Genomic DNA, 14245 nt, shown 5'->3' with positions numbered 1-14245 from the left:
ATGTCCTCCGTATGATGCCAACAAAAAGCAGTGGACAGATCCTTTTACAGAATTTGTAAATTGCAAAAATAATATTGGAATTGCGCGAAAACTTGCAAGACTAGAAGTTAACAGGTAAGGGGGTAAACTAATTCCTAGAGAGTTGTTTTGTGTTCATGGCGTTGCCGAAACAAAATCTAGGAAGAAAGAAAGACAGTCTAAACGTGATTGTTTAGTGCTGTTTTCAACAATTTTTAATATAGCTGACCTATTAGTTGATATGTAAATAGTTAGGTATCAAAAGCGTTCTGAAGGGAGCGGTTTTTTGAAAGATAAAATTAAAACGGATGAATGAATTTGCAGAAATACCAAGAAAGCACGAAAGAACACAATATCTGTCTCATGTTGCCTAAATAAAGTTTCAAATATTGGTAGAACCATGCACTGCTGTCAAATGTCGAAAGCAGACGCAGGTCATGTCGACTTCTTGATTCGGATTAAGCTCATCGGACTATAATAAAAAAATGGACTATAAACAGTTGCTAATTTCTCGCTAAGTGATCGTTTCATAATTAATTTTGGTTTCTGGTGGCATATTTGGTTGGACTTAATCTTTTAATTCATAGTAACCAACCTTAAGCATTCAAAGTTACTTTTGACAATTCTAGTTACACATAACATGAAAAACGTTATTTCCCTAAAAATTCGAATTCTAGGGAGTAATTTATTTTTGACACGTATTATAGGCTCATCGGACTATAATAATTAAAAAAAGAACTGTACATAATATTGTACAATTCTCTATCACCAGATGATAGAACCACGAAGAGATAACTCTTCCTGGTTTTAAATAGTACAATTCTCTATCAGACATTATTGTCTTACAGCGAGTTTAATCAACGAAAACAAATTTAAACCAGTTCTTAAATATCAAAAAAGAGTATCTTTTCTTTATTGATGCCTTCGCAGGATGTGATACTACATCGGCTTTTTATAAAAAAGGTAAAAATCAATTTGTTAAAATTTTTAATTATGATAACAAATTACGTGCAGTGTCGTCTTGTTTTAATTAATATGTACCTCCTAACAGGGTTATCACAGAATCCTAAAAAAAACGTGCATACATTGAGAGGGCACTACAGATTAAATTTACCACCAAAAAAAAAAATCAAATTACACTGTTTTTCTTTGGTTTTCCTCTTTTGTCAATTATTTCACTATTTCTCAAAACTATTTCCTATCTGTATTAAATGTCAAAGTGGCGTAAATATGAAATAGTTTTGAGAAATAGTGAAATACAATTGACAAAAGAGGAAAACCAATAAAAAAACACTGCATTCTTTAGTTTCTGTTTTAAACGACTGACACAGCTGACTAATGCTGTATTAACAGCCAAATATCTTTCCATTTAAGTTGAACTGTATAGAGGAAGTTTCTGTTCATATAATGTGGACAATACTTCCATAAGAGCCTGAAAAAGTGCTCCCTAGATTTTTTTTGTTCTTCAACTTGAGTTTGCTCTGCAGATGTTTTATTTGAATTTTAAACTTCAACGGAATATGTAATTTTAAATGGTAATTAAAAAACAAATTAGAATAGAAATCTCAGAATGAATTGTTTGTACACCATAGTGTGTTATCTCTTGATTTATTACTGACAATAATAATGACCAAAATTCACATTTATTTTCGAACAAATTATTGTGTTGTGTTTATATCGGGTGTTTTTTTAAATTTCGCCTCGTAGTAGGCGTTGAAGAGTCGATTGTGAACGCACCACTCCTATAAAAAACGCAAGATTTAAACAGCTGATCCCTGATCCGTAACCTCTATAGTGCGTGTACAATCGACTCTTCATTCTTCAACGCCTACTGTGAGGTTAAAAAAACACCCGATATACCGGGACATTTTTTTAACTCTGAACATAGTCCATAGGTACTTATTCCCTATGTTCAATTTTAAAAAACACAGATCAATGCATTGTGAGTTGCTATGCAACCAACTATACCGAACACCAGAGATTTTGAATAATGTTAAAAATTGTTCCGATTGATGGAATTGGTCTATCATGTGTTGCATTGGAAATGTCACGCACATTTCTAATCTGATTGGCATAGAATAATTGCATTATGTGTATTTCTTCTTCAAACAACTTGATCATTTTGTTAAACTGTCAAGTACTTATTTTCGTTACCTTGGTTACGTGATTACATACATGTGTTGACCTGTGTTTTTTAAAACTGAACATAGGGAATAAGTATGGGCTATGTTCAATGTTAAAAAAATGTCCCGGTATATTACTAATATTAATGATCACAAATCTCATTTATTTTATGTCAACGGATATAACATCATCGTTAAGGCGAGTCCACACTATGCCGATGGATACCAAGGGCCTTTGTTGACAATTTTGCACACGTCCACATATGAGCAAACATTCAGTTGGGAAAATAAATTTGCAACCAACATAATTCTGTCGCGCGGCATTCCGAATGTTGCATTCGGATTGCCGAACGTTGTAGTGTGGACCCACCTTTACTGAAGAGACAGATTGGTTGAAGGCATCTGGCGCTATCTCAACACATTTTTAATAACCGATATTTCTTGTGAATAATTCATCACCTTGATTTATTGATTTCCGTTCTGCAATTTTTCTTCTATGCGGAAATGTGTGGGAGGATAACATTGAAAAATCGGTCATATCGACAGACTGGTTCTTTGACAGAATCCTGTATTCTTTTATCGCTCGGAATGAGTCACAAATTTATCGTTGTTGTCATTTCATGTACGCAACGAACCCAACCGCGCTAAACAAACAGGAGAGAAATTTCATCAGCGGTTTAGGTAAGCGACGACATCTTATTGAATCGGACCCATTTAATTCGCTGATTAACGACACATCAACCCATATCGATTTGTCTTGAAATAGGACGGGGTAAATTGGGGATTTTTCGTCGCTCGCACAAGTGCGAAACGTCGGGGAGAATCAGACGAAGAGGACAGGATGTACCAAAATAAATCCCCCGTTTCTGTAACATCCATCGAGTTATTTTGAATCATTTTCCGGTTTGTTTGTCGAGTGACGGTCGCGATAATTTCGAAGTGATAAGGGGAAAAGTAGGCTCTTTCGAACAGGCTACAATGCAGTAATGTTGTATTTGTCACTTTTCAGATAATGGCAAAAGTGCGTTTACTGGCGTAATGAGCACATGATCCATGAAAACAGATTTTTTGGAAATCATGTCAAGCTGATTAAATACGATAACTCCGACACCAATTTGTCTCATAATGGTTGTGTCTTCAAAATACATTTTTCAGTGTTTTCGTGAAAAGTTTTGAATTTCTACAACCATCAACCGGAAGAATTTAATTGGGGTTCAAATCTGAATTGAAAGCCATAATATCAAAATTATGTTTAACATGTTCAAAGCATAGCATCCCGAGGTCTCAACTGACAAAGAAACTTGTTATTCTGCAAGTAGTATAAAAAAATTTCTGTCGGTATAAAGCCAGGCAAATGACGAACAATAGACTTAATTAATGCACTGGTGCCGTCATGGAATCGCACCGGTGCATGGAAATATTCACTGACAACTTATTGAAGTTCGAATTTCGGACCGATCTGATTGGACTAAATTTTTTCGTAGAACAATATGGAACATATTACAGAAAAATATATTAAAACTCAGATTACTAGATCCCATGTTTAATGTTTTACAAATAAGGACTCAAAGTAGTTTCATTTAAAAGTTAAAATGTCATTTTCTTCTCTGTTATACGAAGAAATCAACGTTAGACAAAAACATTTAGAAATAGGTCTATTTGGATATCTTTGAGACTAAACATGGACAAGTTGAACAGCATTTTTAGGGCACTCACCAAAAATGAGAATCATGGCTGTTTCTTCATCGTTTGAGTATGTAAAAATCGTGTAAAACGTACGAATTTTTTTATTATGTCAGACTATTATACTGGGTGCCCCAAAATTCGCGGAACAACTCAATGAGGTAATGTCAATTCATGTTAGAAAATAACGAGAAAAATAATTAAAAAATTCTATACCTCTTAGATTTAAAGATATGGGGGCCCAAAAGGTGCAGCTTTGATCTCATTTATTTTAAATAATAAAAAAGATTTTGACTATTTGTCTTTCACTAGCCAGTGGCCTAATAGTTTTGAACGATTGTGATCAGGTTTGCAATTATTTTCTCCATTATTTCCAGCATTTCCAAGTAGTAATTTTATGTTCGTTTTACCTCAAACAGCGTACGGCAACACGGCTTTGATTTTTCCCTCTCATTTCCATGGATACAACAAAAATTAAATATTTGCAGACTATTGGGATGCATAGAATGTTTTTAAATGTTGCCACATTTAGTGTAACGAATAGGTCCATATCTTCTACAAAAAAGAAGATTGATTTTTTTAAACATTTTTACCTGATCTCTTAATGACTACTTAACAACGTACTACTACGTTGTTCCGCGAATTTTGGGGCACCCAGTATAAAATGATTCTTCTTATAACCTTAGCTTTTGGTATTTTGTGCTGCATAATATTAAATTTTCGCTGGAACTCTACGGTGAATAACCCTCTATTTTTGAAATTAATTAAATAACGGTTAAGAATTTTTATTTATATTGCTTTTGAAAAATGAATAACTGTTATGTATGTATATTCGTTTTTGAAACACTCGATTGAAATTGTGCTTTTCAATAACCGTAGAAAATCGTTGTTAATTAGGAATCAGTTAATCTTTGCTTTCAAAATAAATGCAACTTAAAAAAATTACAATTTTTTTAACAGTTACGGAACTGTATTTTTGTTTGCGTAATTTTCACATAGAAAATTGCCGAATTTTTCTGTTTTTGGGTCTCTAACTTTCAAAACAACAACTCGTTGGTGATCATCAATGACCGACCTATTTTTATCTTGAGAAACTCTTGTTAAAACGGGACACTATAATTACATGAAGCCTATATATTTAAAGACTCGTTTACAAAGTTAAATTCGTTTCTTATGTCTTAACATGATTTATAGTGTAAACTAAAATAAGAATCGAAGCAATTGTAATTCCATTAAATACGGAAAGTACTGCAAGCGTAACTGGAACAGAATTAAATTATTGATGAATATATCAAAAGTGCAAGTATATTAATTTATAGTGCAAGTTAATTTTCTGGAAATAAAATCTTTAATTATTTAGTTGAACAATAAAACAAACAAATAAGTAATAATTAAGTGAAATTCGCTCGTAAAATACACTGTTCCAGTATTTGAAGGTAAACTTCCATTCAACATTTAATTGAAGGGCAAAAGAAAATAGCAATAATTAATTTATAGCGGTGTAATTTGAGATATTTTTGTGATTAAAATTTTTAGATACATATTTATAATTTTATATAAAAAAGGAACGGAACTAAAACAGTGGCATGAATACGTAGAATACGAGAATGTAATTGGTGGGACTTCATTTCAAAAGCTTTCAACTAAAGATTCATGGGAGTAGATGTATTATTGTTGACTAAAAATAAATCGGATGTTCCGTTCTAGCTTGCGGTTCCGCTCCGCCCCGGCTTCCCCTAACAGGAGGTACTTAATAAGTAAAATGTCAGTTATTTTGTGAAATAGGTAAGTAAATATAATTTTGTCCACACGGACATGCACCAGGATTATTTCTTAAATGGGCCACTGATAAATAATTCTACATATTACAGAATTTACATAAATTTCGTTAATTCAAGCTTCAAAACAATTACTAATTATTATAAACTTCAAATAATGTAATAAAATAATAATACATATTTTTGTGTTACAATACAAAAATTTTCGATAATAATGCGGAATCTGGAAAAGTGCCCTGAATGCTTGCAGCGTTTCCACGTTGAATGGCAAGGGAAATCCTCTCGAAAATGAATTTTTTTGGCTTTGAATCGCCTGATTTCGCAATAAGTCGGTTTCCGATGACATTAATGAAATCGATGGCTTCTTTGCACCAAGGGCCTAATTCTCAGATGTCAGTCTTAAAAGTTAGGTTAATGATTTTGAGAACCTTGAAATCTTGATTTTCCTAAAGGAGTAAATTATGTGTGACCTGTCGGTGGTAAAAGAATTTCCTCTCACTTTACTTACTTTACTCTTCGCTTCATGTTTTCAAATGACCTTTGCAAAGTCGGGAGATCAATTAAATTGCAGGTATAAGTAATTACTTGTATTTTGTATTAATTCCGGAATTGTGCCAGGCCTGTTTTTTAACACGTTGCTTTTCAATTCCTCAAAAACTCGAGGTGTCGAATAAGACCATTCGCCGTTCTCAAGTCGCGTAAAATCAAAAATAAAATTTGTTTTCCTCTTGTGAACTCAATCCGAGGACATACGGTAGATACGTCAGTGCCGAAGAAACATATACCAGACCGTCGGAAACCACACACAATCCATTCTGGTGCGTTCTGGCCGAGGATAACCAATTTGGGCGAAACCCCTTGATCCGTTTTTAATTTCTGCGATGTTATTGGGTGATTTATCGGGACTCTAATTGCCCCACCAGCTTTCCGAATTGAGATCTGAACGAGTACGTGCTCGACGGCGCGATTTAGGGCTTCTTGACGTCGCCGTCGAGATCGCCTGAAAAATTAATAAAAATGCAAACGGATTCTGAAGGACGCAACAGGATGGCGCATATCCCAGATGGGTGTGCCCGGCGACTCTCGCCTTTTTTCCTATCTCGTCCTGCATAATCCATCGTTATAATTCGTCCCTCGGAATTGCTTTATCGAGCAGAAAATATGTGCTGTTGCTCCCCATTGTCCTGGGGTCTTTTCGCAATTTTTGCAAGCGATAATGATACGGTTTTCTCATTGTTTTCTCTCTGATTCCAGTGGTTCGAAGCGTGCCGGATTTTGTGTGATAATGGTGTGACGTAAACGCAGTGGCGTAGTGCTGGCATGGGCGTCACTCCAGGAGAGGACGCGTACAGCATCCCATTCTTGGCGCGTTTGCTGCACTCGCTACCTCACTTAAATGTCACATTCCATCAAGTTAACAATTCGTTCGACCCACAGTCGCCCGTTTATTTAGAGGTAAGTCAAATTCAAAATTAAAAAAATATATGCAAAAGGAATACTGTAACTTGAAAAACAAAGGTTTCTTTGAACTTTTAATTTTGAAAAATTCAATACTACAGAATTTAATTGTTTCGTCAGATTCGGTGCAATAGTAAATGAACAAATTTTGGGAAAATGACAAAAATGTAAGTCTAAACACTAGATTTAACAATAAACTCACCTAAGAATTTTTAATTTGTTTAATATTATTAGTTATAAACAAATATAATATTGTTTTGGCCCAAGGAATGGAGAGTTAACATCGTTTTCTTCCAATACTGGTGCAGTCCATAAGGAACAAAAACTATCGTCGTATTTTTCATAAAAACCTTTTTTTCGAAACTAAAATGGTTTACTCAACTGAGCAAAATGCATTTATGATAGAAATTAGATTTCGCTGCCTGTTTGATGCCGAAGTGCTCGTTTCGCGTACGGTTGCACAAAAACTAAATTAATACAAAGAAACAATTTTAGAATACTTTGCGATAGGTGTCTGCAAGAAATTCGCAGTAGTACATCTAGTCGAGTCATTGAAGGTTTTTACTTCTTAATCCTCAAGAACAGGTTCGATTTTGATGATTTTTTTTTTAATATTTGTTTTCGTATATTATTTGAAATCAGAATGTTGGTGGGGGCACATAAATATTTCTATTGTTTAAACAATAATGTTGCTATTTATGGAAAAAATTCAGTTTTTCACGATATTTATTCCAAAGGGAATATTTTATATTGAAACTCTAGTATAAAAAGTAGTTGTTAAATTAACATTTCCAGTAAAAATTCAACATAAAAATGCGGTACAAGAAGAATGGAGAAATACGTATGCGTTATGTACCTATACATATTACTTACATATAGTTTTAGCACTACTACCTGTATCTACTTGTATTAAACAGCACAATGGATATGTAATTCATCATTAAAGTATTTTGAAAATTCGTAAGTATATTTTAAAATCTGTTTGTTAAGGTGAATCGCAACCTGCTATCGTTGTAGTTCAACCAACACTCACTCTCACACATCCCATATAAACATAAAAGATTTTTCCGATAATCTCCCTCAAAACGTGTCATCCCTTATATTAAAAGTGTTTAATGTAAGGGCCATAAGTAAGAAGAATGGAATGAGGAAAACGTCTAAATCGTCCTTACATAGGTATACATATAATATTTTTGAACAATGTAAAACGGATGTTAACGATTTTAGCAAGTTTTTCTACCTAATTGATGGTGGTATGATACTTCACAGATTAAAACGTCAAACAGCAAAAATAAAAATAGATTTATTAATGTTCTTTGCAAAAAACTGACCAAAAATAATTTTCAGCGTAGTCAAGCAAAAAATGATTCCTCATGTAGCTGTTGTACAAGAGGATATTGATGTTAATGACTCTATCACCAGATGATAGAGAATTGTAATATTTAAAACCACGAAGAAATGATGTCTTACAGCGAATTTAATCAACGAAAACAAATTTCAACCAGTTTTTAAACATCAATAAGGAGAATTTTCGGAAACAATTATAAATAAAGACAGCAGAAAGAGTGGAGTAATACGAGTAGTTCATGATCCATATAATAAACGATGAACCGTTCCTATACAAATACATATTCAGAGATTAGGCAGGAGTATTTTTCATTTTCTCTTACTTCTTGTCGCGGGACGTTACAACGCACTGTTGTCAAATGGTCACCTCCGTGATTGCCACATCTGCAGCGGTACGTATCATAAAATTCTCGTTTCGAAGTGAAATGAGAAAAATATTCGCTGGCTTTCCGACTAACAGAACTCGGAGGCTTAAAAAGTTCGTCGTGTGGGCAGTTAATGGCAAAAAGTAAACACCTTGCTAAATCGATTGGTCATGTATAGGTGAACTTCAAAAAAAAAAAGTTCAAAAATTGTCGTGTGCAAAAGGGCGTTATTCAAAATTTTCGACTTACGTAGCGTGTCAGATACTGATGTTCAGATATTTTTTTTGGTGAAAACTTTGTCATATTTTCTGTAGCCGTTTGGTTGTAAAAAAATAAACAATTTTCAAAGAAGCATTGCGTTTTATGGGAACAGCAAAATTGAAATGGCTGTATCTCTGTTCGACGCTCGCCAAAAATTCGTTAATTTTGCCGTATTTTTACGTTCCTCACTGCATTGCTCGAGAACTAAGCCTCAAATCGAAAAAAATTATTCTTTAAGAACTAAAGACCGATATTCTCTGATTACGATAGTGTTTGTTATTATAATTTTGACGGAATATTAGTCAAGTTATGATTAAAAAACTAACGTAACAACGAAATTTCTAAGCGGTTAGAAAAGCAACCTGGATCACCCTCCCGAACCGCCCTATTCCCCGCGGTTCACCATCTGACCTACCAACCAAAACAAACTATCATCAGTTCATCACGAAATTTAAAATAATTGTTAAAAAAGGCCATATTCTGTCTCGTGATTCGGAAGTCACGTTAAGCCATTGGTCCCGGTCTATTGAGTTGGTCATCATGCCCCTCATAGATTTGTAAACCAGTCCTAGACTGTGTAACAAATTTTAATTTTATCAATAAAATAAATAATTTCCACCGCTTGTAATTGCATAAATATATAATATTATAATTTCCCAGAGTTCTGAAAAGAACAGCTTTTTGAAAGACAAACTGTAACAATTGCAAATGGCTAATTTCTCGCTAAGTGTTTTTTCGTTTCACAATTAATTTTGGTTTTACTCTCTGTATCTTACACTGTATGGCGCTAAAACGGCCAAAAGTTTGAATGAATTATGATAAGCGTTTCTAATTTTATTGTATCTATATATTAATTCTATATCATTCTTATATGTATAATTTTTAAAAAATCCTATTTATAATTAAGTAATTGTTTATAAAAAATTTTGAAAAATTTTCATATATGTAATTTAAAGTTAGAAAAATAAAAAAGACCCATTAGTATTCAAAATTTCAATAAATATCGTAAAAAACTGAATTTTTTCCATAAATAGCATAATTATTGTTTAAACAATATAAATATTTATGTGCCCCAAACAAAATGTTTCTGATTTAAATAATATACAGTGAGCGGCAAAAGTATGGAATAAATTCATTAAAAATTAAACAAAATTTTTTTCAAAAAAATCTTTGGACAGGTCAATTTTAGTTTATAAAAATACATATTTTAATGCAAAATAAAATTCGAAACAGTCATTTGTTTTCGAGTTATGACGTCATCGATAGTTTTTTTAAATGGAAACCCCCTATTTTTTTTCTTGATTCTGATAGTCCTTTTAATTGTCTAAACGCCAGTATAAAAATTTTGTTACCTTACATAAGGAAATTTTTGAGAAAAAAAAATATAAATTTAGAAAAAATAAATTTTATAACGAACAAAAACAAGTCAAAAACTGTGTTAGTTAGTTTAAAATTATGGAATTAAATGTTCGATTTGCCATCCCCCAGCTGGTTGACAATAAGCAAGTTTATGAAGAAATTCCCCCTGTTTTAGTTTTATCTAGTTTTATCCCCGCACCCAATCAAAATTAAAATTTCTATACGTTGTGTTTCTGTTAAATAAGTCATTTTCGAAAACGTTTTGTAAAACAAATAACACATACGAATGAAATTGACAATAACATTTGACTGTTTGATTTACCTACTTGATTTTTTGACTTGTTTTTGTTCGTTATAAAATTTATTTTTACCAACTTCAGTATTTTTTTTCTCAAAAATTTTCTTATGTAAGATAACAAAATTTTTATACTGTCATTTAGACAATTAAAAGGGCTATCGGAATCAAGAAAAAAAATAGGGGGTTTCCATTTAAAAAAACTATCGATGACATGATAACTCGAAAACAAATGACTGCTTGGAATTTTCTTTGATACTAAAACATGTATTTTTATAAACTAAAATTGACCTGTTCAAAGATTTTTTTGAAAAAAATTTTGTTTAAGTTTTAATGAATTTATTCCATACTTTTGCCGCTCACTGTATATGTAAAAAAACACATTTAAAAAAAATCACCAAAATTGGAGCTGTTCTTGAGGATTACGAAGTTTTAGCCATTTTTCAGCTTCATTGACTCGACTATAATCATACATGGATCAAAATCGATGTGTATAATTAAATAAAGTAAACAACGAGCACAGAATGTGGTTTTTATTATTATCAATATCACAAACTAAAGATGGAATTGTATTTGGTGTCCTTAAGGACCTTGCGAAATTTTCCATAATCCATAAATGTCTTTAATGTGAACAAAAGGAATAAAATTAATTTGTATGAAGGGAATTACAGTTATATTATTACAATTACAACCATAATTTATAAAAAACAAATACCAATTCTTTGTTACATCATTATTGTTTGTTTGTTTATTTTGTGAGTTGGTAAATTCGCCAAAATGCAATTTAAGAAAATTAAGTTACAAAGTTCATATTATTGTTTGTATATTTCTCATTGTTCTGCACATTACAATGTAAAAAAGTTGTTTAGCATTAAATAAATTTAAATTTAATCCTGTTTAACAATCGCTGTATTTCAACAGTGTGATTAATATACCTATTTACATTTTCGAATAGTTTCAAAGTTAAGTTAAAAAAAGTACTGAATTGTTTTAAATTGAACAAAATGCTCAATTTTGCTATTTTATAATGAACTAGAAAAGATTTTAATTTGTAAATTCTCACACGAAACAAACAAAATAATTGGATGTCACAAGCAATGGAAACAACAAATCCAACATTTTGAAAATTCGCTAAACTATTCAAGTAGCTACACGCTGATCCGATAACACTTTTCCACAACTTTCGATTTCAATTGGTCTTTCCTTTGGTTTTTGTGACCTATCGAAGTGATAGAAATACGTAGTATAATATGTACGTATGTTCAAAATAAAAATCTTAATCCGTCGGTGATGAAAAAAAGAAAAAAAATTGAAAATTGCTTGTACACTTGATCCTGTTAGCCTTGTCAGTGGTGTAGTTATCGTCTATTTATATCTTTGTTTTCGTCGGAAGATGAAGATTTTATTTTACTTTATTGGTTTGTAAATTTAGTCTTTTGGGTCTTTGTGCTCGTGAACCAGTACTTGACGACGACGTTTATTCGTTTTCCACTTTTCCCTTTCACATAAATTTTCGTTTGCGCCTTTCTTTCCCCAGCAGCGTGTGTCGTTCATTAATGCACCGGAATTCTTGACATTACGTCTCCGTAAATGTGTCCCTAAGATAAACGACGTTAGTGCCGTGGAAATTTGTCGGTCCGACTGAGCAACGGTCGCCCCATGTACGAAACCGCTCCCGAAAACTCGCCGAACAACCCTCCGCAACCGCTGAAAAGTAACAAAATTATATCTGTTCGGTACGGCCATGGCACATAAATCTTGCCGCGTTAACGGCCGACCGTAAAGTTTCCCGGCAAGGAGTTGGGAGTAGAGTTTTCCGACTTTTCCAGATCCGGGAAAAAAGGAGCGTCCCCGGCGAGGGCATTTAAAACTCGAAACAATGACGATAAACCAGGGAAACGTCACGTTTTTTAGATTAATCGACCGAAAGAGAGCGCACAATATGGCGATTAACTGAAAAATTAATAGGAGGGAACGGTGCAACTGTGCCATAAATGGTGGGCATTATTTGTGTTCGATGCAGTTAATAGCACCATGAAACGAGATATTTCACGGTGATAGGAGATTGTCTCATGCATGACCTGTCTTCGGTGCGCCACGTTAGATTTTAATCCGGAACGTTGGCAGCTTTTTGCGTTGAAATTAATTAAGATCTGACCTGGCTCGGCCCGGTTCGATCGAAAACAACGATGACAGAGGCATTTCCGAAATTTGATCGACCAAAGGAAGGGAGAAATGGAGCGAACGTGGTCCAGTGTGAACCATTTCTCTCAGTGAAGAGTGACAGAACCATCGAAAAAGTATAGAAAATGCAACAGAAAAACATATTTCTTCAAAGCCCTTAGACTGTTCTGTTAAAACTTCTCTTTTAGTATCTTCGACTTTCACATTCTTCCAAGTACCATTACAGTACCGACACCACGATCAAGGGTTTCCAATAGCAACATAGTTACAAAGTCTCACTCGGTACCATATACCTACTCTAAGGAGTCACAGAAAGAACAATCAAGAAAGATACAATGCCAATAGTTTTTGCTATTGTAGAAAGAGAAAGAACAAGCTTTGGTTAGTTTATAAGAGTGAATAGCGCCACGCTTGATTCTGATATGTCCACTCTCTACGCCCAGACGTACACTTCTGTGCAATAAAATTAAGTACAAGCACAAGTCTTATGAGTATGACTATTTTTTACAATATTTTAGTTTTATAATAAGGGTCTATTATAATTGATAAAACATTTGAAAACATTTTTGAATTGTTGTCTAAACGACGCGGCATTTTGGCATTCCTAAAAAAACTGCTTTAGCTACATAAAAAACATTGTTGCTAGGAATTTCGTCATGTGCCATTTAAACAATAAAATATTTGATGTGCTTAATTTTATTGCACAGAAGTGTACATCTACCGCGCAGAATTCCTCAAAGGTCACAATTGAGACCGATTCTGTGTTCTATCTATAGAACAGATTTCCCAAAATTGAGTAACAAGTTTTTAGAAAGTTTTTTTAAATCTACGAACCCATTGTGAGAAAACGTTACAATATTATAGGTTTTTTAGTTGTTTTTTTTTTTTCATTACTTCACTTGGGGTTGTAAAACTAGAACCAAATCGTAGACTGAATCATACGTGGATAAAAATATCACCAGCGGTTAATCAAGAGCATAGTTGATGTGAGTGTTTCATTAATCGGAAATAGCTTTTGACAAGGATCAGCGAAATTCTCGTGAGACTTTTCTTACCGGAGATTTGGCGCCGTCCGTCTGTTTTAAATGAAATTAAACGTCTAGCTTGAAAAGTGAAAAAAAATCTTGTTGGTTATTAATTTTTATAATGTCGAAAGTGGTGATTTATTAGATGTTTGTAGTATGTGAAATTTGAAAAACAAAGTCACTTGATTAATGATCGCCACATAAAGGATTAATTCAAAAAACCGAAGTTATAAGAACTTTTTTGGTATCTTCCTTCACCACGAGAATGTAATGTTTAATCTATCAGGTCATAGACTTCGCTATATTTTAGATTCCACATATTGTGTTAAATATTAACAATCTGACAGCT

At 33.2% G+C, this 14245-nt stretch overlaps 1 protein-coding gene across 2 annotated transcripts in view; it reads left to right on the top strand.

Annotated features, from left to right (window-relative positions):
• Positions 1-14245, top strand: part of tty (tweety) — a 53436-nt gene that overhangs the window by 21139 nt on the left and 18052 nt on the right. For both annotated transcript variants that reach the window (XM_069059268.1, XM_069059267.1), the window contains exon 2: positions 6857-7057. In XM_069059268.1, the coding sequence (XP_068915369.1) occupies positions 6923-7057 (135 nt within the window). In that variant the 5' untranslated portion in view covers positions 6857-6922. The remainder of the gene's footprint in view (positions 1-6856; positions 7058-14245) is intronic.

This window comes from Tenebrio molitor, chromosome 9, assembly GCF_963966145.1.
Source record: "Tenebrio molitor chromosome 9, icTenMoli1.1, whole genome shotgun sequence".
Lineage (NCBI taxonomy): Eukaryota > Metazoa > Arthropoda > Insecta > Coleoptera > Tenebrionidae > Tenebrio > Tenebrio molitor.
The sequence above is the reverse complement of the archived record's forward strand: the minus strand, read 5'-3'. Positions and strand labels throughout refer to the sequence as shown.